Source organism: Panthera onca, chromosome A2 (genome assembly GCF_046562875.1).
Source record: "Panthera onca isolate mPanOnc1 chromosome A2, mPanOnc1 haplotype 2, whole genome shotgun sequence".
NCBI classification, from domain to species: Eukaryota; Metazoa; Chordata; class Mammalia; order Carnivora; family Felidae; genus Panthera; species Panthera onca.
Window position 1 is genome coordinate 153,887,110 of NC_138340.1, and position 24,980 is coordinate 153,912,089.

At 37.2% G+C, this 24,980-nt stretch overlaps 1 protein-coding gene across 12 annotated transcripts in view; it reads left to right on the forward strand.

The window, feature by feature from the left end:
• LUC7L2 (LUC7 like 2, pre-mRNA splicing factor) overlaps positions 1-17,891 on the forward strand; it is a 57,459-nt gene extending 39,568 nt beyond the window's left edge. For 11 of the 12 annotated variants that reach the window (XM_078438792.2, XM_078438810.2, XM_060633248.3 and 8 more), the window contains 5 exons: positions 4,618-4,794; positions 6,798-6,889; positions 9,569-9,598; positions 12,904-13,095; positions 16,765-17,891. In XM_078438792.2, coding sequence (XP_078294918.1) covers positions 4,618-4,794; positions 6,798-6,889; positions 9,569-9,598; positions 12,904-13,095; positions 16,765-16,942 — 669 coding nt within the window. In that variant the 3' untranslated portion in view covers positions 16,943-17,891. Of the gene's footprint in view, positions 1-4,617; positions 4,795-6,797; positions 6,890-9,568; positions 9,599-12,903; positions 13,141-16,764 lie in introns of all 12 variants that reach the window. The other variant, XM_081795078.1, reaches the window with a different exon arrangement.
• Positions 17,892-24,980: the final 7,089 nt, after the last annotated feature.

The window sequence follows — 24,980 nt, forward strand, 5'->3', positions numbered from 1 at the left end:
AATGTTCCATCTGCATTTTAAAAGAATGATATTCTCCCTTGTTAAATGAAGTGTTCTGTAAATGTCAGTTGAGTCAGGATGGTTGATTAATTGTTCAAATCTTTACACATCCTATTGATTTTCTGTTTATTTACTGAGAGGAATATTCAAGTCTCTACCTCTAATTGTGGATTTATCTATGCTTTTCAGTTTTGTCAGTTTTTGCTTCATGTATTTTGAAACTATTATTAGGCTAATACACCTTTAGGTTTGTTGTGTCTTTTTGAATAATTGAGCCCTTTATTATTTTGAACTGTCCTAGTAATGTCTTTTGCTTTCAAATCTTGATCTGATATTAATAAGGTCTTTTTAGCTTTTTTTAGATGTTAAAGTTGTATACTGTAAACTCCAGAGAAACCACTGGAGGGGAAAAAAGTATAACTAATAGTAGAAATAAAATGGAGTCCTAAATAATACTTAATCCAAAAGAAGGCAGGAGGAAAGGAACAAACAACAGATTGGACATAGAGAAAATAAATAGCATGGTGGTGTACTGATAATTACGTTAAATGTAACCCAGTGTACCAATAATTACATTAAATGTAAATGGTCTAAATATTCCAACTAAAAGGCAAAGATTGTGAGACTGGATTTTTTTTTTTTTAAAGCAAGAGCTAGCTATAATAAATCTACTCTAGGGGCAGTAGGTGGCTCAGTTACACGTCCCGAGTTTGTCTCAAGGTCATGATCTCACGGCTTGTGAGTTCAGGTCCCACTTTGGGCTCTCTGCTGACAGCTCAGAGCCTGGAGCCTGCTTCAGATTCTGTCTCCCTCTCTCTCTGCCCCTCCCCTGCTCGCACTCTCTCAAAAATAAATAAACTTTAAAAAAAAAAAAAAAACTAAAGTGTTTATTTTGAGAGAGAGAATGCATATGAGCAGGGGTGGGGCAAAGAGGGAGAGAGAAAATCCCAAGCAGGGTCTGTGCTGTCAGCACAAAGCCCAGCGTGGGGCTTGGTCTCATGAAGCATGAGATCATGACCTGCACCAAATGCACCAAAATCAAGAGTCGGACGCTTCACTGACTGAGCCACCTAGTCTCCCCTGGAATCTACTTTAAATATAAATATATATTAAAGGTAATAGGATGGAAAAGAATATGCTGTGTAACCTTCTTAGTATTTTTAAAGTCTTAATATTGAGGATTTCTTTATTATTTTTTTTAACTTAGATTTTATATTTTTATTACCTGGTTTTTTTTAAATAGAATTGATTGTCAAGTTAGGTAACATACAGTGTATACAGTGTGCTCTTGGCTTTGGGAGTAGATTCCCATGATTTATCACTTACAAACAACACCCAGTGCTCAGCCCCAACAAGTGCCCTCCTCAATGCCCATCACCTATTTTCCCCTCTCTTCCGCCTCCCCCCCCCCCCAACCCTCTGTTCTCTGTATTTAAGAGTCTCTTATGGTTTGCCTCCCTCTCTGTTTGAAACTGTTTTTTCCCCTTCCCTTCCCCCATGGTCTTCTGTTAAGTTTCTCAAATTAGCATTTCTTGAAATGTAATTAATACCAATCCAGAAAATAAACACTGAATTTTTATATTTTAAATGTTTATTTTGAGAGGGAGTACACGCACGAGCAAAAGAGCAGAAAGAGAGGGAGAGAGAGAAAATCCCAAGCAGACTTCTCATTGCTAGCACAGAACCAGATGTAGGGCTTGATCTCACGAACCATGAGATCATGACCTGAGCCAAAATCAAGAGTCAGATGCTTAACTGACTGGGCCACCCAGTTGCCCCAATTTTTAAATGCAGAGTATTTTATAGCTCATTTCCCCCAAAGACTCTGGTAGCAAACATAGTGATGTTATTACTTGCATGTTTTGTTTTCATGAAATTTCATGCATATGTATTTGAAGATTTTCTAGTATCACACAGTGGCTTAACGTCTTTAATCTGTTATATTTTGTCTGCATTTGATTTTTACTAAGGACAGTACTTTAAAAAATGTGCTTGCCCATTTTAGATTGTGTTCAACTGCACATAAAAGAAAATTTACAGTGGGTTAACCAAAAAAGGATTTTGTTGTTCTCCTTTAGTAAATACTCGTGGTTAGGGAGTCTAGGGCTGATATGGCAGCTCCATGATTCCATCTAGTACACAAGTTACTTACACACCTTTATGTTCAGCCATCTTTATTATATGGATTCATCTTTATGTTTATCATTTTTTGGCGGTAATATGGCCACTATGCCTAAAGCCTTTCTTCTGCATAACTAGAAAGAGGAATAATAAGGCACAAAAATTGAGTTGACTTGCCTCTTTGTATCATGTGTTTGTGTTTATCTTTTTTAAAAACTTTTATTTTGAAATATTTCCAGAGATACAAAAGAAATAGTGTAAGGAATGCCCCTATATCCTTCACGTGGACTCCAAATATTAACATTTTTACCACATTTCCTTTTTTTCCTCCTATTGTATGTGTATTGTATGTGTAATGTTTGACATTAAGTTATAGATGTGAAGCCTCTTTATCCCCAAATACTCCAATGTGTATTTACTAAAAACAAGGATATTTTATTACATAAATGCAGTATAGTGATTTGAATCAGAAATTAAGATTAATACAATACTATTAATTGGAAGACTTTATTCAGATTCTTCTGAATTGTCCCAATAATGTTCTCTTTTATTAAATTTTTTTTCTTTGGGACCCCTAGGTGTCTTAGTCTGTTAAGTGTCTGACTCCTGATTCTGGCTCAGGTCATGATCTCATGGTTTGTGGGTTCCTGCCCTGCATTGGGCTCTGTGCTGATGGTGCGGATCTTGCTTGGATTCTCTCTTTCTCTCTCTCTCTCTCTCTCTCTCTCTCTCTCTCTCTCTCTCTCAAAATCAGTGAATAAACATAAAATTTTTTTTTCTTTGTTTAAGGTCCAGTTAAAGATCATATGCTGCATTTATTTGTTCATGTTCCTCTAGGCCTCTTTAATGTGGAACTTTAGTCTTTGGCATGATCTTCACAGTTTTGAAAAGTACAGGCTAATTATTTTGTAAAATGTGTTTTTCAGTTTGGGTTTGTCTGATTTTCTTCTTGGTTAGAATTTTGACAGGAGTACCATTTAAGTAATGTTACATGCATCAGAAGGCACATGCTAGTAATTTGTGGAACTTTAATCTTTGGCATGATCTTCACAGTTTTGAAAAGTACAGGCTAATTATTTTGTAAAATGTTTTTCAGTTTGGGTTTGTCTGATTTTCTTCTTGGTTAGAATTTTGACAGGAGTACCATTTAAGTAATGTTACATGCATCAGAAGGCACATGCTAGTAATTTGTCCCATTTCTGGTGATATTGCCTCTTTTTCGACTGTGAAGTTACAGTGCTTTCCTTTTTGTAATAAGTGTCTTGGTATTGACACTTTTTTCTTTTTTTTAATGTTTATTTTTGAGAGAGAGACAGCATGCAAACAGGGAAGGGGAAGAGAGAGAGGGAGACACAGAATCTGAAGCCAGCTCCAGGCTCAGAGCCTGATACAGGGCTCAAACTCAAATGGTGAGATCATGACCTGAGCTGAAGTTGGATGCTTAACCAACTGATCCACCCAGGCGTCCCTTGGTATTGACATTTTTGAAACTGTAAATATTGTTTCCCATCACTTCTGATCCACAGGTGATAACAGCCATTAGTGATTTTTTTCTCAGCTTACTGACTCCCTTTGAAAGAACTTTTCTATATATTCCCTCCAGCAATGTCCACTTAAATATCTCTAAAGGCAAAGCTGCATGAAGGCTTGGAAATAGAATTTTTTTGTTTTTAAGGTTTTTTTATTTATTTTGAGAGAGAGTGTGCATGCACATGCTCAAGCAGAGGTGGAGGGCAGAGAGAGGGAGAAAGAGAGAATCCTAAGTAGGCTCCACACCATCATTGCAGAGCCTGATGTGGGGCTCTGTCTCACGAATCAAGAGTTGGACGCTTAACCAACTGAGCCACCTAGGTGCCCCAGGAAATGTAGTGTTTTTTAGGTAGAGAGGTGGCTGTGTCAGACGATAACCAGAATATTTTCAGTAAGGAAAAATGATTGAGTGTAAGACATCTTACTCTTGTTAAGGCACTTCCTCTCATTGCTTATAGAACTATTGCTTTTGGTGGAAAGTTATCATTTGTATGCCCTGTCCACATTTCCAAAGGGAAAAGAAATGACCTGTGGGTAAGAAGGCAGTGGAAGCAGTGGAAGGAAACTGTAATAATACCAAAGACATTCATTCCCTCTCTGCCAGCGTGGGTGACTTTTTTCTTGATCCTTCACTGATGTATATAGTTTTGGGGTTGCTTCGTTTCATTTTTAACAAAAATTGCAGAAAAGAAAACCCAGAACACTGAGAAGGCCTTTCCGAAAGTCGTGTGCTATGTCATGGTAGAATTCTTACAGTAGTTCTTGGCAAAATACAGTTTACTTCCATTGGATAGGTCCCGAGGACAGAGGATGAGTGCAATGGAAAACCCATGATTTTCATAACAAAATAGCCATACTTTTGCGTATTCGTCAGAAAACTTTTCTTTATATGTACATAGTGTATTTTGTGTAGTGGTATGACTCAGTGAGGTTTATATGAATATTGTTTTTCTCACTTTTGTTCAGGAAGTTTACAGGAATTCTATGCCGGCTTCCAGTTTCCAACAACAGAAACTTCGAGTCTGTGAAGTCTGCTCTGCCTATTTAGGTCTTCATGATAATGATAGACGACTGGCTGATCATTTTGGGGGTAAACTGCACCTGGGATTTATTGAAATAAGAGAGAAACTTGAAGAATTAAAGGTACATTGGTAAATTAATATCCTTCACTTTATCTAATTTAATCACTCGTTGTTTTGATATGCATTAGTTATCTTTTTGTGTAATATCTTGGCTGAAATTCTGCTAACAATTCATACCAAATAGAGTAGGATTATAAATGGAGATAACAGCTGGTTTAATGGATGATGTCTGAAAAACAGACTTTAAATACTGTCCCCTTATTTTGGGGGATAGTGTTTTGTGTTGGATAGGACATTGAATTAGGAATCTTGCAAACTGAGTTCTGAACTAATTGTTTCATGCAAATTCCCCCCAAATTTTTATTCTATTTTCTATAAAATAAACAGTATAATATTTACTTTAATTTTTTTTAATGTTTATTTTTGAGACAGAGACCGAGCGTGAACAGGGGAGGGGCAGCGAGAAAGGGAGACACAGAATCTGAAACAGGCTTCAGGCTCTGAGCTATCAGCACAGAGCCCGACGCAGGGCTCGAACCCACGAACTGTGAGGTCATGACTGAGCCGAAGTCGGACGCTTAACCAACTGAGTCACCCAGGCGCCCTGTTATAATATTTACTTTAAAGGAAGATTGAGAAAATGAGTCTAGTATTTTTTTGAAATATTTTGCAGTTCTTCATAACTAAAGCTTGTAGGACCTCTAGTTTTATTTTACGCTCCTACTCCTGTTTCAGAAAGGAATTAGAATGAAACCTGTCTTTAAAAAAAGGACAGTTATTATCACTTAACATATATATACCACTATTGTGAGAAAGGCAGTACAGTTCCTACTCGTGCTGAATTCTTTTGAGAAGACAGGAAAACAACAAACGGTATTTCTAAAGAGGTTAAAGATCAGAATAAATGGATATAGTCAATTTACTTTTCAACAATCTGATGTGGCTAGTTTTATTTGTTTTTTTCTTTTTTTACATTTATTCAGTTTTGAGAGAGAGAAGCATGCGAGTGGGGGAGGGGCAAGAGAGAGGGAGACACAGATTCTGAATCAGGCTGCAGGCTCTGAGCTGTCAGCACAGAATCTGATGCAGGGCTTGAACTCACAAACTGTGAGATCATGACCTGAGCCAAAGTCAGACAGTTAACTGACTGAGCCACTCAGGTGCCCCTGATAGAGCTATTTTTTTAAAAATTTTGGCACTGTAGCATTTTGTTATGAGTAGGAGACTGGCTCAAAGGTGGCAATCACTGGATAGTGACTTTTATTACTGAAATTAACCCAAGATCTATAGTTTCACATTTAAAATAATGTGGAGTCAGAAACACTTAGGGACGTCTCTGTATTTGTAATTAACAGTGAGCTCTTCTAAGTATTCTGAGTAACTGGGATGATTTTGGGTAAGTTTTTTGAAATGACTAAGTTTCACTATTTCACATGGTTACTGGGGTCTAAGTTAAAACTCAAAAATAGTACTGTTTGGGAATCTTTGCAGATACAGAGCTAGCAACAGGACTATTTAGCTTTTTACTGGTACTTTTTGAAGCAGTAGAATTGAGGTGGTAATTGGAAGTGACAGAAGACATTTTTATTTTGGAAATCATAGAGAATGGGAGCTTATAGTGATTTATAGTGCTTAATGTTCTTTAAAAAATACAAAATAGGTGTACCTTGCTGGCTCAGTTGGCATGGCGTATTCCTCTTGATGTCAGGGTCGTGGGTGTAGAGATTACTGGAAAAAAAAAACTTGAAATAAACAAAGTAATGCTTGAAAATATTCAAAGGAGAAAAGTCTTGTAGAAATGATTTTGAAATATTAAGTCATGAAGAAACATGAAATTTTACAAATGTTCCCCAGAAGGGGGGAAGAAACATTTTGGAAACTAGACTTGCATAATGATTTTACCCAGTAAAACTTTTAATTGAACTGTTATTAAACAGATTTTGATGTTACCTGTGCTATATTGGGAACCACATGTCATAGAGTGTAGGATAATTCTTATTAAGAATAGACTCAGTAACTAATGCTTCTCATTTTTTATTATTTGAATTGTCATTGTCTTTTAAGAGAGTTGTAGCTGAGAAACAGGAGAAAAGAAATCAGGAACGCCTGAAACGAAGAGAAGAAAGAGAGAGAGAAGAAAGGGAGAAGCTGAGGAGGTATGGAGTGATGAACTGAATAGTCCAACTATCTGATGTTGAATGTCCCTGGCTCTAAAAAGAGATGTGATTAATACAGGATTTTCGGTGTTACTAAATCTGCATGTGGGAAATTTGTTTACTCTTAAAAGTATTACTATGTGAAACAGTGTTTATAAAAATGTTAACTTACAGCCATTTAAATCAGGGTGATTTCCTTCAACGTGTATGGAAGAGTGAGTAAAGAGTCACATCCTTATTTTTTGTAAGATTTACTACAAAGCTCTTTCTAGCCCTCTGGTTTTCATAATGGCTGCGTTTGTACCAGATTGGTATAAAACTATTTTTATTTTTGTGATCTGCTTTATTCTTAGTTTGGGTTTTGTTTGTTTCATTGATTATCTTACATTGTGCTTTGATTCTATATTTCTTCAGTTCTAGGAGCTATAAACTTTTAAGATTGTATTAATTTAATAATAGCTAAATGTATGCAATTTTTATATTGGTATTCATTAGTTGATAAAGTCATATTCTTCATGTTTAGTAAACATTTAAACATTAATGTTCTGAGCCACTTTTACCCATTGGCAGCAAATTGTGTGGCATCATGGTGGGAACCTTCTTTGAACTCACGTACATAACTTCTTTAACAACTTCAGGATGGACAGATAATGCCACAAAAGAATTATGTGTAGTTCTCATTTATAGTGTTTCCTTAATTGTATTACACATCCCTGAAAGTTAAATACTTTCCAGCAGATTTTGTGCCTAATTAAAACCCTTTATGATATGTGACTTGGTCATGGCAGCTTCCCCCAGGCTTTGAGCATGTTTTACCGTAGTCTCTTTCAAGATGTTTAAACTGACTTTGTGTTACATGACTTGTAGCAGGTAAAATTTTTGCACTGCAGTGAAGAAATGAAACAAAACTACACTTCCCTTTTTAAGGGGAGTGCTGTCGTATATCCATTGATATATATGTTCTTCATTTACCATAAATTTTACCTCATAGCTCTATCACTGTTCTCTTTTGTGTACACTGATTTTCTGTGGGAATATTGCTTAGCTTGATAAGACTGTATAAATGGCATTAGAAATCTCATTTTAAAATTCTGAATATAGTGCCACTAATTTATATAATTCAACTGAAATGATAGTTGGATGAGAACAAAAATTCTTTGCCATGACTACATTTTCACATCTGTGGCTGACAGGAAAGTGTACCACATCTTACTCCTTTGTTGCCAACTGGCAAATTTCTTTTAATATCGATGGTAAAATGTGACGCTATTTCAGAAATGTGTTTGAAGTTTTCTTTTTTTTAACCTGTGAACTTGAGGAAGTATCAGAACTAAGAATGAAAGATGAAGAAATTACAAGCAAGTACGGAGTTATACAAGATGGGATTCCAGCTATGGTATTGAAAAGGATAATGATAAAAACTACTGTTGCTTACTGAGTGCCTGTTATGTACCAGGCCTGTGCTACGAATTGGCCTATATTCGTTCATTTAATCCTTACAATTGCCTGTGAAATTTACATTGCTGTGCTGCTTTTGCAAATGGCAAACAAAGCTGAGGGAAGATATATATTATCTGTCTGGGTCACAGATAGTGATGCAGCTGAGTTAAAACTTAAATCAGGATGAGTCCAAAGCTCATCCTTCAGTTGTGCTGTATCTTCCCCACAAGACACCCATGGTTTCCTAGTAACCACAGTACTAGCCATTACTATTTATCGAGTGTTAATTATATGCCAAGAAATGTGAAGAGTGCTTTAATAAGGGTATCATGTGTCATGTTAAGAAAGATATTGTAAGATTGAGTTGGGTGTTGTAGCGATTACACTATGAGGTTATAGTTCAAAAGTGAATATATCTCAGATAATAGAAATTTTACCCTGTTCCCACAGGGAAAGAACAGATGACAGAGATATAAATAACAAATTTTTTCCAGGTTGGGAAGTATTTCCTGGGGAATTAGTGAATGGTTATTTATTGTGGTTTTTACTCCTAGGATCATGTTTTTTTCTTTTTTTTGTAATTAAAAAAAATTTTTTTTTTTTAATGTTTATTTTTGAGAGAGACAAAGCATGGGTCGGGGAGGGGCAGAGAGAGGAAGACACAGAATCCGAAGCAGACTCCAGGCTCTGAGCTGTCAGCACAGATCCTGACATAGGGCTTGAATCACAAACCATGAGATCATGACCTCAGCTGAAGTTGGATGCTTCACTGACTAAGCCACTGAGGTGCCCCTCCTAGGAGTGTATTCTCTTAGAGAGCTAGGTATCCTAGATAGGGGATCTCATATGCCAAGGTGGGGAAGTCTGTACGGTTTGTGGTGTATTTTGGAAAAATTTGCACACGTTCATATGTGCTTCATATTTATAGAATGAAAAGATTAGAAATCAGGGGGTGCCTTGGGGGCTCCTTCGGTTGAGCATCTGACTTTCGGTTTTGTTTGACTCAGGTCATGATCTCTCGATTTGTGGGATCAAGCTCCGCATCAGGCTCTGCACTGACATTATGGAGCCTGCTTGGGATTCTCCCATCTCTTCATCTGTCTCTGCCCCTCCTGCACTCTCTTTCCCTCAAAATAAATACACATTTAAAAAGATTAGAAATCAGGAAGAATGTAATTTTAACAGTGCATTGTACTTTTTCTTAGTCTTTTTTAATAAAAATAGATACTCTTTTTCCAGGTCTCGATCACACAGCAAGAATCCCAAAAGGTAAGTTTTACACAAAATGTACATAAGTATTGAAGTTGGGTTTTTTCCAGATGTTGTTTTCATAGATTAAATATTTTTTAAAAATGAATGAGAATTAATAGAGTAGTACTCTTAATTTCTTTTGTAGTTCAAGTATGGGCATTTTGTTTTAAGATGAAACTGGTCAGAAGGTACTCATGAACTACAGCCTAATTTTATCGGAGTAATATATACAGTGCCCTGGAGTTAAAAGGGAAAACTAGAAACATTGGGGCGCCTGGCTGACTCAGTTGGTAGAACATGCAACTATTGATCTCAGGGTTGTAAGTTCAAGACCCACGTTGGGCATAGAGCCTATTGGACAACAAAAAAAGGGAAAGCTAAAAATATTTTAGAATATTTAAAATCTTTAGAAGTACAGGCTAAATATGCGACAATATATTTTTAAAATAATTTTCGTGGTGCATGTAAGAAACAGATCAAAGTAAGGAGGGAGGGTGTAGGGTGTACCTGTTGAAAATATAAGCAGGTTGAATAGTGAATGCCTTTTTGAAAGAGGGATCCATAGCGAGATATTGAAGGGAAACTGAAATGTTTATTAGTTTATACCCTGGTCTTCACTTTATATGTTTATTACTTATAACTTTGTACCGAGATCACAAAAAACTTCAGAGGGGCACTTACATCTTTAAAGAGGACAAGAGAACACTTTCTTTTTAAAGCTTTGACATTAATATTTGACGTCTTTTTGAAGACATTCTTTAAAAGTTTTAGTAGTTGGTAATTTTTTTCTGAGAAAGCTGGGGAAGCATGGTGTATGTCGTCATTTTTTAAATTTTTTGTGTGCAATTTTCATTCCTATCCTTGAGTCGTTCTTGTGAGTCCATCCCCACTTAGAATGCCCTTTGTCATTCTTTGTCAAATCTTACAATTTTTCTTGTTCAGATAACTACTTTCTGAAACCTTTGGAGTACTCTTAACTCTAAAGTTAATTATTTCTCAAGAACTTTCCCCTGTGTACTAGAGCATTTGCTGTTATGAAAGAAAAACCTGCATTTCTTTTAGATGCCCCATAGTACTTTACTTTTTAGGATCTTTCAGTTGATGTGTTTCTGCTCCAAACACTAAAAAACTAATAAAAAGGACCAGTTGTGTCAGCCAGTTTATATTGTTGTTTCTGAAATCTAGGATGAATAAATAGAAACATTAAATGTTGATAGTGTTCTTGTTTACCGGTTGATTAATGCAAATCAGTCCCTTTGTTGAAAAGATATTTAAACTGTTAGTACATAGAAAGTCTTCAGATATTGAGGCCAGAACGTTAATTTCTACCATTGTACTCCAAGGCACTTTTCTATACTTGGCCAATCCCCTTCTCTACCTCAATCTGTTTTTCATACGTCAATCAGAATATGCCCTTTAAAAAGTGAAATAAATTACGTCAGCCAAAAGGTATTCCATTTCACTTAATGAGAAGTGGAAATCCTTGCCATAGCTTTTAAGTAATCGATCTGAGATTGGGGTAAGTAGGTACCAGTTTATGTCTTGTGTCAGCATATCTATTAATAGCTCGCCCTTGCTTTTTATATAATTAACCATTGAAAGCATCCTAGTTTGAATGATACGGTACTTGGTCATTCTGCCCTTAAAACCCTGAATTATTCCCCTTGCTGAATTCATTCCAGCCAAACAGATCTTTTAGTCCTTCAATATGCTGAACTTTCTCCTACCTCCGAGCTTTTGCCCCTGTGTTCCCTCTACCTGAAGCAACCTTCTTTGAGATGGCGGATTACCTTATTTTGTCTTTGCTTAAATGCTATTTTACCAGAAAAGCCTTTCCTGCCTATTCTGTAAAAAGATTACAATCTTATTTCTCTGTCCATCTTTACCTTTTTAATATAACCTTTTTTTACTAGCCGACTTACAGTATTTACTGCTTACATATCGTGTGGAATAGAACCTCCATGAGGTTAAGGACTTTGCTTTATTTACTGCTCAGTCTTTCTAGTACTTAGTGCAAGATGCACCCAGTAAATACTTTTTAAATGAATGACTAATTATCTAGAATTTTGTAAAAGAGGAATGAATTTATGCATTGAAAGACATAAATTCATTATAGCTCAAAATGAGTGACTAAATCCCATTTAATTAAACTTGCATTGAATGAATTTTATGTTCTTTTCCCTATGCTGCTTGTCAGATTTTATTCAGTTGTGGAAATATTCGTTCAACTGTAGTTGATGCTGGGTTCACTCTATATGCCTTCTTTTGAATATAAATGTTGACATAAGCTGAATGCTTTTAAACTTGATTTAATAAAATAATCACTTGAAAATGAGCTCAGTTTGTAAATTGTATCACCTGAATAATATGCTTTTGAATTTATTAAATTATGAGAAAACATTACATTTTTAAAGTGACTTGAACAATTTTTTAACCGCTTTATTAAGGTATAATTTACATGCCGTAGGTTCAGCCATTTTAAGTGTATAAGTCCATTAGTTACAGTTATGCGCTGTCAATGTCAAGTTTAGATCATTGCTATCACTCTAAAAAGGGACAGTTAGAACAAAGTTTCATATCTTTCTTCCTGCTTGCTTTCCGTCACTTACCACACACACATGTTGTGAGTTTTGTGACCCAGTGGAGGCTTCAGAAGTGTTTTTCCTTCTAGCTACTTCAAAACGTTTTTCCTTGACTATAGTCCTATGTACTCACACTTTTTTTTTTTTATGATTAAAGTTCTCTAAAATGATTTATACATGTTTTTTTCCTTCCCAAGCTAAGTACTGCTTACAAGAGAACAGCCTTACTGTGTTGATTACACTGTGACTAGGCATATTGTGGACATTAAAACTTATTTTGATGGTCATAAGATACAACCTTTTAAATTCAGAGTTACATTATCCTAAACACTGATCTCTTATGCCTCTCCTCCCTTTTTTATTCATGTCCATCGATACATACTTTAGAAACAAAGTATACCAAAAAAATTTTAGGAATTTATTTAAATGAACTACAAATCTCTAATCATCTAGATAGTACAATCCCTGGTATATAGTAGTGTTATACATTTAATTTTTATGATATTCTTGATATAAATTTATACGATATTTATTGACCTTTAAGAACTAATATTTCATTTTGAAATTGCAGTATGTAGTTATTTAACATACCAGCATTTTACTTTGGTGTAGATTTAGCTGACTTGAAACAGAACTAGCATCAAGCTTACTGAGCGATTGTTTCTCTTTAAAGAAGAGGCTTTAGCAAATGAGAAGTGCATTGCTGAGAAAGCTAAAAACTAAAGCAAATGGGTTTTGTAGGTCCAGGTCCAGAGAGCATCGCAGACACCGGTCTCGCTCCATGTCACGGGAACGGAAGAGGAGAACTCGCTCCAAATCTCGGGAGAAACGCCATCGCCACAGATCCCGCTCTAGCAGCCGAAGCCGCAGCCGTAGCCACCAGCGAAGTGGGCACAGTTCTAGAGACAGGAGCAGAGAGCGATCCAGGAGGAGGTACTGAGGTGTCCATAAGAGGATATGGAACTACCTTTATTAAAGGTTTACACTTGGAATACTATTGGTTTGAGACTTGCATCTGGTAACATGTACACATTTGTGTGTGAGTTTGTAACATTTTTTCCCCTGATTATATGGGTAGTTAAATAATACACTTAGGAGCCAGAGTAAAGAAATTGGAACCGGTATGGGCAGAGGTTATTGCTTTTTCTCTGCTTAATGTGTCTTGGGGAAAAAAAAGTACTTTGTGGACAATTTTAGGTACCAGTACCAATTTTTTCAGTATGTATTGGCGCATTAGGGGCTTTAAGAAGTCCTTTCATTTAAAGAGTTTATCTTTGTTTGACTTCTGTTTTCCAAACTTCTTTTGAGCTGGTGCACTTTTTCAGAGCAGACACATTCTGGTATATTGTTTAATCTGCACTCTAGGTATGCGTTGCTATATACAGTTCGCTTGGTGGGGCAGACTTAGACTCTTAAGGAGGGTAGACTTTCTTGGCATGGAAATTTAAAGGTTGCAAGAATGTGGTGTGTTTAAGGACCTGAAACTATATTCAGGATAGAGGATTAGTATGTGGTGGTGGAGCCTTAAGTACACACAGGCTACATCGACCAAGCTCCCAAAACTTCTCAGGTCACAAGATGGTCTTTAAAAGCCAGGTCATTTCTATGGCACATAACCCATGCTTAAAATTGCTTTTTTCATGAGAACTCTTAACTATGTATGTGATAAATCTTTTTTGAGTGCCTAGCACCTACTAGTCTTAAATTTTCTATCAATTACTCTGCATAAAGCCCATGAGAGAATCCACATAAAGGTGGTAAAAATTTTTTGTTTGGGTGTGGGGTGGATGGGAGGGAGGGAAGCCTTTGTTTGAAATCACTCACAAGCAGAGTTAATAGGTTAATACGATTTCACTAAATATTTTCTTATATTCTTAACCTTGTTCCAAGTTGGTCTCTCCCCCCACCCCCAGCTTCATTGAGTTAGACAAAATTATAAGATATTTAAGGTGAACATTGTGGTGATTAGATATAGATATATAGATATATAGATATATCTATATATCTATATATATATACACACATTATAAAAGGGGTCCCACCATGGGTTAATTAACCTATCCTTCACCTCAGCTGTTTTTCCCCTTTTTTTTTTTTCTCCAGTGAAAAGATTTAAGTTCTCTTATTAGGACATTAAGTAGTTCTTCAGTTAACTTTTAATCAGTAAGAGTCGTATACTTGCTTCTATACTAGGCCTACTAAAAAAAGAAGTGTAACAGTTGAGCAATTTTTTCAAGTTAGAACACAAGACTAACATCTTTGACAATAAACAGACTGATCTCATACTTAACATATAAAGTGCTAAAGTATACATCAAAATAATACAGGAGTTTAGATGAGGGAAATACCAGAGAAGTAAAAAAATGGGTTCAGATAGTAGGTAAAACCAGGTAGGAGAAAGATATTCTGGATGGATTATCATAGACACTTGCAGAGAATGAGGAGGGACTTTATAAGGGACATAGTTCCTAAAGTGATTTGCTTGCTGGCCATTCATCTCATACTCTTAAAACTGTAGACCCACAGTGCAGTGCCCAATAAATGCATTAAAAAAAGGAATCACCCTACTGGTTGTTGGAAGGTCTAGAGAGTTTGTCTTGTGAACCTGCCCACCTGTCATTGTTTCTGGTATCTGTGAACTCTGATGTCTGTTGGTGGTGGGGATGGAAGGGAGGGGCATGTCTCCTCCCCTGGGATTGTGTTATCCTAGTCCTGAATGGTTCCTGCATTTATGAAGTTGTATAGGACATTTTTCCACTATCTTACATGCCACCCCTGGTGTTTTCAGCATGTTCATAAACAGGTTTATTTTTGTAAAACTATTAAAAGTTTTTGCTTTTCTCAAGAGCACTTCTAATCTCGACAACTTATTCTCTTTCAAAGCAGCATTGTGTTTTTACCAAAAATTAGCAGCCAATTGCTATTCAAACCTACATGTTAGTACATAAAACGTCAAGTTACTGCTATATATTTCAGTTTAAATTTCAAGGTAAAAGTCCTAATTCAAAGTCTTAATGATTTGCTGTTTCCCCACCCCAACTGTGAAATACTGGTCTGAATTCTGTTAGTGACATTTCCCTGGCAACAGTTACCTTAATAAATGAGGACTTGGCTTGCATTTTTCTACATCCTGGTCTTTTCAAACACGTGGTGCAGACTTCACAGTCAGATTAGTTGGGTTCGGTGGCTGTGGCCAAATAATCTAATTATCCTGTCATCTCCCATCTTTTAAGTACTTGGGTTATTAGTATTGGTAATTTGAATGAATTGTTGAGTGTAAATAAAATGCTTATGGAAGGGACATTGTAATATCTCACAAGATCCTAGTTGATGCTCATCTCGTGGTTATTTTCCAGTTATTACTGACCTTTGAGACTTACCTGCCGTTGTATCTAATGCTTAGGCATCTTCTCTCCATGTTACATTCTTAGATTCTGGAGAGGAACAGTGTAACCAGACATGCACTGTGATTTTTTTTTTCCTACATCTTTTAAAAATTAAGCTTATTCTAATGCTCAAAGTTGACATTTTAATCTTTCAACCTTTTTTGGTTCAGTCCTACCTTTTTTTTTTTCCTGCATTAGAAGCTCAAAGTATTAGCTAACCCATGTTCACACTTAGAATCTGAAGCCTGGTTAAGAGAGATGATTATGTAAAAGTACCATGTCACCTGTAAAGAACCAAATATATGTAATATATAGTATTAATTCATTCTAGAGATTGAAAGTATAGATTTCATATTCTGATCCCATCATATCCTTTGGTTTTCCTTCTGATTGAATCTCTGATAAGAGTTTGTTATCACTTACCTTTCTCATTGAAATTGGGTATGGGAATGGAGAGATGGTGTAAAGAAGCCATTATGGTTAATCAAGATGTAGTGTGATCATCTTTCTGTCTTCCATTCTTATTTTTTTCTGTTGGTTGAATGAGCTCACTCAGGAGGAGTAAAGATTTTAAAAATAATAAATGGTTATCTGAAGCCATATCATTAATTGAGTACTTCCTTATCTAAGTTGAGTGTTGGCAAACTATTGCCTGCAGGCCAAATCTGGCCCCATAGCCGGTTTTTGAATAGCCAGTGAGCTGTGGGTGGTTTTTAAATTGTTGAAGGGTTGATAAAAAGAAAAGGAAGAAGAATATCTACCTAAAATATTTACTCTCTGGCCCAACAGCAAGGAAAATAAGATTTGCTGACCTCAGTTGTAAGTCTTAAATTTCCATCCAGTTTGGAACCTGTATTCTGTTCATAGGCTTTTTAAAAATCGGTTTAACACTTTCCTTTTTAAAGATACTGTCTATGTACTATTTTCATATTAAATACATTTGCCATGAATTAGAAACATTTTATGATTGCCTCTGAAATAATGAGAATATCCTAGAAGTCATTATTTTAGCTTACGGTTTTTGACCCTTACCTACTTGTTTTCACCCATCTCCCTTGTCACCTTGGGTAGTGCTCTTTTCAGCCTGAAAACTGGCTCCTCTGTCTTTCTTGGATGTAGTCTGTATATCTTCAGCTATCAGTACCTTAATATTTATCCGATTCTTTGGATATTGGGTTTCCCAACACATTTTGCTCCTCAAATTAATATTTTTCAGATCCTCAAAAGAAAGATTCAGAGACCAAGACTTAGCATCACGTGACAGAGACAGGAATTCAAGAGACAGATCACCTCGTGACAGAGACCGAAAAGATAAGAAGCGGTCCTATGAGAGCGCTAATGGCAGATCAGAAGACAGGAGGAGCTCTGAAGAGCGCGAAGCAGGGGAGATATAATTAGCTGTGTACATATCCTCAATCCTTAAGCTTCCTATGGAGTTACATACTATTGTTTAGTTTACAGCTATTGGGGGTTACAGTGAGCAGTTCCAGACTCCAATCCAAATAGGCTAGATGCACAGTATCTAACTCGATCTGAACTGAACTTGTTTTCCCTGATGAAGCCTAAAACTACATCCATAGTTTCTGGTGAACCTGTAATGCGATTCTGAAAGTACAGTTTTATATAATAAGATGCCGATATCTTTATTCTTTCTAGTAGGAGTGATAGTGAACGAATTGTGTTGCTTGCCTTGGGAATTTTTGAACATTTGTAAAATGCTGTCTTCCTTTCTAGTCCACAAACAACAGCTTTCAGAATTTTTCTTTTTAATTCTTCTTTCTCTGACTTTTGTATCCCCTAATACCTCCACCCTCTAATTATAGGAGAAAGGGGGAGCAGGGAAGCAATATGACTTCTGTTCTAAGGTTCTGTTCCCATTATTATGAGCTGATTACAGAGCATTTATACTGGAAAGTGTGCTGGGGAAATTTCAATACCCGGAGTTTTTGTTTTGTTTTACAGTGCCTATTTAGAGTTGGAAGTTGAACAGCCTGTTGCATCACATACTTTGCTTTTTAATTGAAATTTTGAAATCCAACATGTCTTGATTTTTCTGTTTTATTGAATTGCTATGTTCAGGATGTTTTGAAAAGGGGGGTGGGGCAGGGACTCTTTCATAAGCACTTGTTTTATTTTGTGTGTGTGTGTGTGGAGTATAAAGGCTACAACCTTATTGTAAAAAATAATAAAATGAAACAATCACCACCACCATCATTAAACTGTAACTTGTCTAGTAAATTGTCACTAGAACTATTTGATGTGGGCATTTCTTCTGTTCTATCATCATTAGTGCCTTACTGTGCAAGGCACCAAAGGAAATAAACACATACTTGCCAAGATGAACTGTTGCTCTGCCTGGTCCAGCCTGGGCCCCTGCTGACTGTATTCCAGCTGTTTTAGGGCTGTCTGCAACAAATGCTATAGAGAGGGACTAGACCTGCAAAAGAAATTGGGTTTTTCTGGTTTTGTTTTTTTCATTCAGCCAACCAAAATAAAAACATGGTGTAATCAATGTAATGAGCATAACAATTTCTGCACTGAAGAGCTATGTACCTATCAGTGATTTTAAACAGTAGTGGGCAGGTGTCACTTGTGATTCTAGAAAATCAAGGAACAAAAATACTTCAGTGAAGTTAGTGTCTGTGTTACAGTTAACAAACATCACCTTCCAATAACTGTCTTCGGTCCCATAAGTGTGTGGGCCATAGAGGGGAAGGGAACCTAATTTTAAGTGGCAAATTTGCATCTAAAAGGGACACTCACCAGGTTTACCAGGCTGTGCATCTTTACCTGAAAGTTTTCTACCATATTTGGTTCCATGTATTCCAGTTTATTCAGAGTTTAACTATCTGAGACCCATCTTCCATCAGTGGCCCATTCTCTTTTATTCTTGATTTCTGAGAAACTGTTTTGTATCTGCTTTGTTCCTAGTGGTCTGCTCTATTCTCAATCCTTACAAGTACTGTGGATTTAATACCACATTTGATCTGTAATAAGATCAAACAGGTTAAGCTGGTAGGTGCAAGAAGATTGTGACCAAACTCCCAACAAAACATTGGAAAATAGGTTTTACTTACCAGTGTTTGTGTAGCTAGAATTTACTACCTGCTGTCTAGTTGTATACCTGCTGTATAATTATTAGTTGTTAATACAGTTGTCATTTGTAGGCAATACAGGCTACACAACCATCAACAGGTCAGTGGTAGTCCATAAAGAATATCCTCATCCTCATGGTGGGTCACTTCAGTTGCAGGATTCTCTAAATGATCAATCCCATTTAAAAAATCCTTTTTAGAACAATTCTGTTGCTTAGGTACTTCTAGCATTTGGACTTTAAGAAATGTAGATTTTTTTTTTTTTTTTTTTTAATCCCAGTCATCACCCTTAAGCCAGGGTGGCCACTCTGAATTAGAATAACCATAAATCTCTGTATCTTTCAGAAAACGGTTTGCTCCATACTGAAAAGGACTTAAGACCGATAAAGCAAACTTGTCTTTACTATTTATACAGTTTTATTCAGGGCAGCTTACAGACAAGAGGCAATTGGGTGGGTGCATGGATGATCCAGGTTACTGTGCAGATGTCCTCCACCCCTAGTTCTAAGCCATATGATTCACAGCTGCACAGACCTTAATCCCCACATTTTTTAAAACAAGGAGCATGATGGTAAGGTCACAGTGTTATCCTAAGTGGCACCACCTGGTGGTGGTAGATGGCAGCAGAATACTAGGACCCTGGGCTTGCCTCGTCCCACGATACAAGTAGGTAACTAGCAAGTCATCTTAAATACCCCCAGAAATCGACTTTGAGACTGGCAAAAGAAACACCACAGCTAAAGGTAAGGAAGATACCAAATCGAAGGTAGGAGGCACAGAGATCTAGTTTGGGGAGAAATGGATCCTGGCTGCTGTGGAGAGGAGCACTAGGGGAACACAGAAGGAGAACGTTTCCTCATAGCCATTGGTTTGGAAAGTGAGAAGGGATTAATTTCTTGAGTTGTTGCACTGCTTTGGGGTTTAAAGCCTGAAGTTTTTGAGTGTTAGCAGGTTGGGCTCCTGGAGAGACCAGTCCATAGGCATCAGGGCTGCCCTTGGAGAAGGTAGGCAAACAATCTGGGGACATAGAGCTTGGAAACAGCAGAGCGCCAGTGGAACCCAGTGGGGAGATTATTTGCTCTTCTCAGAGTGTGCCCAAAGGCAGTGTTCACAGAGACGCCTCTCCAATAACGAAGGAACTGGCTGGTGCTGTTACCCTCCCATGCCCCTCAGCATACACACAAGAGCCACCTGCAGGAACCAGTGAAGTATAGTCACTGGCTACCTAACTTGCTCACAGCCCTACCCCCCCTTATGCTCCAATAGAACTGCTCCTCCCAGGCTTGCTTCACTCCTAGGCTGGTGGGCCCCCTTATCCAGAAGACCAGCACAAAGCCCTGCCCCTGCATGTCTCCCAACTACAGTTTTGCAGGGCCTCAGTTTCACTGGAGGTGGTAACAGGTTTCATCTCACAAGCAGACCAAAATACACAACTGAAACTGGCCAGCTAGAACATTCAGGCCAGGGACCAAACACTGCTCACAGGAGGCAAGGAGAGCTGCTGCAGATGACAGGCCTGAAGGACAGAGCAGCCAGAACAGCAGCAGAACACTTAAAGCACCTATGGGAGACACACCCTGAAACACCAGTCCCTGGACACCACATGACCTCTTCGTAACGCCAATACTTTCAGCAGCCAGAGACCTAACTGGCTAACCCACAGAAGCAGGCAGTGACTTAGACAAAATGAGCAAATTTATCCCAAATGAACAAGTTAAGGCTATGGCCAGAGATTTAAGCCACATAGATAAAAGTAATATACGTGTTCAAGAATTGGAAGCAATGATCATTCGGATACTGGGCTTGAGAAAAGCATGAAAGATCAGTGAGACCCTTATGACAGAGATAAAAATTTAAAAAGAACATGAGGGTAATAAAGGAGATTACAAACATGCTTGATGCAGTCAACAGCAGGCTGAAACAATCAGCAACAAGTTAATGACTTAGACTAATGGAAAGTAATCAAGCTGAACAAAAGAGGAAAAAATTCTGCCAAACAAGAACAGACTTAAGGAATTAAGTGACTCCAAACAAAATAGCATTTGTATTACAGGAGTCCCAGAAGGGGCAGAGAGAGAGCGAGAAAAGGGGGCAAAAAATTTCTCTCAAGAAGTTGTAGCTGAAAACTTCCCTAATCTGAGGAAGTAAAAAGACATCTAGATCCAGGAGTCATAGAGAACTCCCATTTAAAAAAAAAAAAAAAAAAATCAAAAGCAAGCCAACACTAAGACATACTGTCATTAAATTTTCAACATATAGTGATAAAATATCTTAAAAGCAGCAAGACAAAAGACTCTTACTTATATGGGAAAACCCTTAGGGCTGTCAGATTTTTTCATCAGAAACTGCAAGCCAGAAGGGACTGGCATGGTATATTCCAAATAGTGGTAAAAATCTGCAGCCAACAATGCTCTATCCAGCAAGGCTAACATTGAAAGTAAGAGAAAGAATTTCACAGACAAAAACTAACATTCATGACCACTAAACCACGGTTGCAAGAAATACTAAAGGGGACTCTGCATAGAAAAGACACAAAGTGACAGTATGAAGGTAGGAAATATAAATGCAGTAAAAATGATTTTCAATTAAAAAAAAAGTCAGGACCCTGGGTGGCTCAATTGGTTGAACATCTGACTTGATTTCAGCTCAGGTCATGATTTCAGTTTGTGGGATCAAGCCCCGTGTCAGGCTCCACACTGACAGCACAGAGCCTGCTTGGGATTCTGTCTGCCCTTCCCTCCACTTGTGCTCTTGCTCTCAAAATAAATAAAAATAGGGGTGCCTGTGTGGCTCAGTCAGTTGAGCATCCAGTTCTTGATTTTGTCTCAGGTCATGAGCCCACTGCACCAATGGTGTGGAGTCTGCTAGGCTCGCTCTCTCTCTCTGACCCTCCCACACTTGCTCTCTCTCAAAATAAATAAACTTTAATAATTAGAAATTTTAAAAAACTTTTGAGAAAAATCAGTCGAGGAATTCACAAAACAACAGGATAAAAGGATGCAAAATATGACAGCATATACCTGAACTGTGTGAGGACAGGAGTCAAGAATGGGTCGAACTTAAGCAGCTATCAAGTTAATATAGACTACAATATGCAGAAGGTGTTACATGCAAACCTAGTGGTAACCACAAAAACTAATAAAGATGGGAAGAATAAAGAGATAGAAATCGCAGTCACTGAAGAAAACCAGAGACCATGAAATGAAGACGAAGGATCAGAAAAATCCTCTACAACCTGAGAACAAGTTATGAAATGGCAATAAATTTTTACCAATAATTACTTTCAGTGTAAATGGAGTAAATGCTCTATAATCAGAAAAGACATAGGGTGACAGAGTAGATTTAAAAAAAAAGACCCATCTATATGAGCCTACAAGAGACTCAATCTAAAAAATATTTTTAAATGTTCCCAAAAAACAATCCAGTGAAGAAAGGGGCAGAAGACATGAATAGACACTTTTCCAAAGAAGACATCCAGATGGCCAACCGACATGAAAAAATGCTCAACATCACTCATCATCAGGGAAATACAAATCAAAACCACAATACCACCTCACACCTGTCAGAATGGCTAACATTAATAACTCGTGGCAGCAACAGATGTTGGTGAGGAGGCAGAGAAAGAGGATCTCTTTTGCACTGCTGGTGGGAATGCAAACTGGTACAGCCACACTGGAAAACAGTATGGAGGTTCCTCAAAAAATTAAAAGTAGAACTACCCTATGACCCAACAATTGCACAGTTAGGTATATACCCAGAGGATACAGGTATGCTGTTTCCAAGGGGCACATGCACCCCATTGTTTATACCAGCAGTATCAATAATAGCCAAAGTATGGAAAGAGCCCAAGTGTCCGTCAATGAATGAATGGATGAAGATGTGATACACACACACACACACACACACACACACACACACACAAAATGGAGTATTACTCAGCAATCAAAAAGAATGAAATCTTGCCATTTGCAACTACGTGGATGGAACTAGAGAGTATTATGCTAAGTGAAATCAGAGAATGACAAGTATCATAGGACTTCACTCATGTGACTTTAACACACAGATAGATGAACACAAGGGAAGGTAAGCAAAAATATAAAAACAGGGAGGACAAAACATAAACTCTTAAATATGGAGAACAAACGGTTACTGAAGGGTTGTGGGGGGGGGGGGTGAGCTAAATGGGTAAGGGGCATTAAGGAATCTACTCCTGAAATCATTGTTGCACTTTATGCTAACTAACTTGGATGTATATTAAAAAAATAAATTTTTAAATGTTTATCTTTTGAGAGAGAGCACAAGTAGGGGAGGGGCAGAGAGAGAGGGAGACAGAATCTGAAGCAGGCTCCAGGCTCCAAGCATCAGCACAGAGACTGACGTGGGGCTCAAACTCACAAACTGACTGAGCCACCCAGGCACCCAACGTTTTTGTTATTTTTTAATTAAAAAAACATTTTTTTTAAGTAATCACTACCAGCATTTGGTTCAAACAACCCAAGCAAGATCGAGTTTCATGCTTCACTGACTGAGCCAGCCAGGTGCCCCAAGAGACTCTAGAGTTAAAGACACTTGCACATTTCAAAGTGAGGGTGTGGAGAAACATTAATAATTCAAGTGAATACCAAAGGAAAGCTGAAGTAGCAGTACTTACATCAGACAAACTAGACTTTACAAGAAAGACCGTAGAGGCACCTAACTCAGATGGTTGAGTGTCCAACTCTTGATTTCAGCTCAGGCCATGATCTCACAATTCATAAGATTGAGCCTTATGTCAGGCTCCACGTTGTCAGCACATGCCTGTTTGGGATTCATTCTCTCTGTCTCTCCCTCCCTCCCTCCCTCAATAAACTTAAAAAGAAAAACAAACAAACAAACAAAAAAAACAATTGTAAATCTTTCTGCACCCAAATGGGAGCACCCAGATACATAAAACAAGAATATAAAAACTAATTGATAACCATACCATGTTAGTAGTTAACACTGCACTTAAATCAATGGACAGATCATCTAAGCAGAAAATCAACAAGGAAACAATGGATTTGAATGACACACTGGACCAGATGGACCTAACAGATATATTTAGAACATTCCATCCTAAAACAGAATACACATTCAAGTGCACATGGAACATTCTCCAGAACAGATAACCTATTAGTCCACAAAACAAGCCTCAACAAATTTAAGATCAAAGTCCTACCATGTACCTTTTTTGACCACCACACTATGAAACTACGAGTCAACCACAAGAAAAAATCTGGTAAGACCACAAACACATGAAGGTTAAATAAATAGCATGCTACTAAACAATGAAATGGGGGTGGCAAAAACAATGAATGGGTCAGCCAGGAAATGGAAGAAAATAAATCTATGGTAACATGAAAATGAAAACAATGGTCTAAAACCTTTGGGATGCAGCACAAGTGGTCCTGAGAGGGAAGTATGTAGAAATCCAGGTCTGCCTCAAGAAGCAAGAAAAATCTCACAATGTAACCTTACACTTAAAGGAGCTAAAAAAAGATCAAAGTTTAAAGCCAGTAGAAGGAAGGAAAGAAGATTAGAGCAGAAATAAATGATAAAGAAATTGGAAAAAAAAAAAAAAAAAACCTTAATAAAACCATGAGCTGGTTCTTTGAAAAAATTAATAAAATTGGCCAACCTCTAGCCAGACTTAAGAGAAAGGACCCCAAATAAATATCACAAATGAAAGAGAAGTAACAACCAACACCACAGAAATACAAACAATTTAAAAAGATTATGAAAATTACATGCCAACAAATTGGACAAACTGAAGAAATGGATCAATTCCTATAAATTACCTATAGGTAACCTATAAATTACCAACACTCAAGAAGGAATAGAAAATTTAAACAGATTGATGACCAGTAAAGAAATTCAATCAATAATCAAAAATCTCCCAATAAACAGAAATCCAGGGCCAGATGGCTTTACAGGCAAATTCTACCAAATTAATTTAAAAGAATTAAAGGAATAATTTAAAAGAATACCTATTCTCAAACTACTCCAGCAAAGCAAATAGACAAGGAAGGAAAACTTCCACATTCATTCTATGAGGCCAGCATTATCCTGATCCCAAAGCCAGATAAAGACACAGCTAACAAAAAAACAAAACAACAAAAAAACGAACTACAGGCCGGTATCCCTGATGAACAAGGATACAAAAATCCTCAACAAAATACTAGCAAACTGGAGCCAACAGTGTATTAAAAAAATCATTCACCACAATCAAGTGTGATTTATTCTTGGGTTGTAAGAGTGGTTCCATATTCACAAATCCATCAACGTGATACACTCTATTAATAAAAGATTAAGGACCATA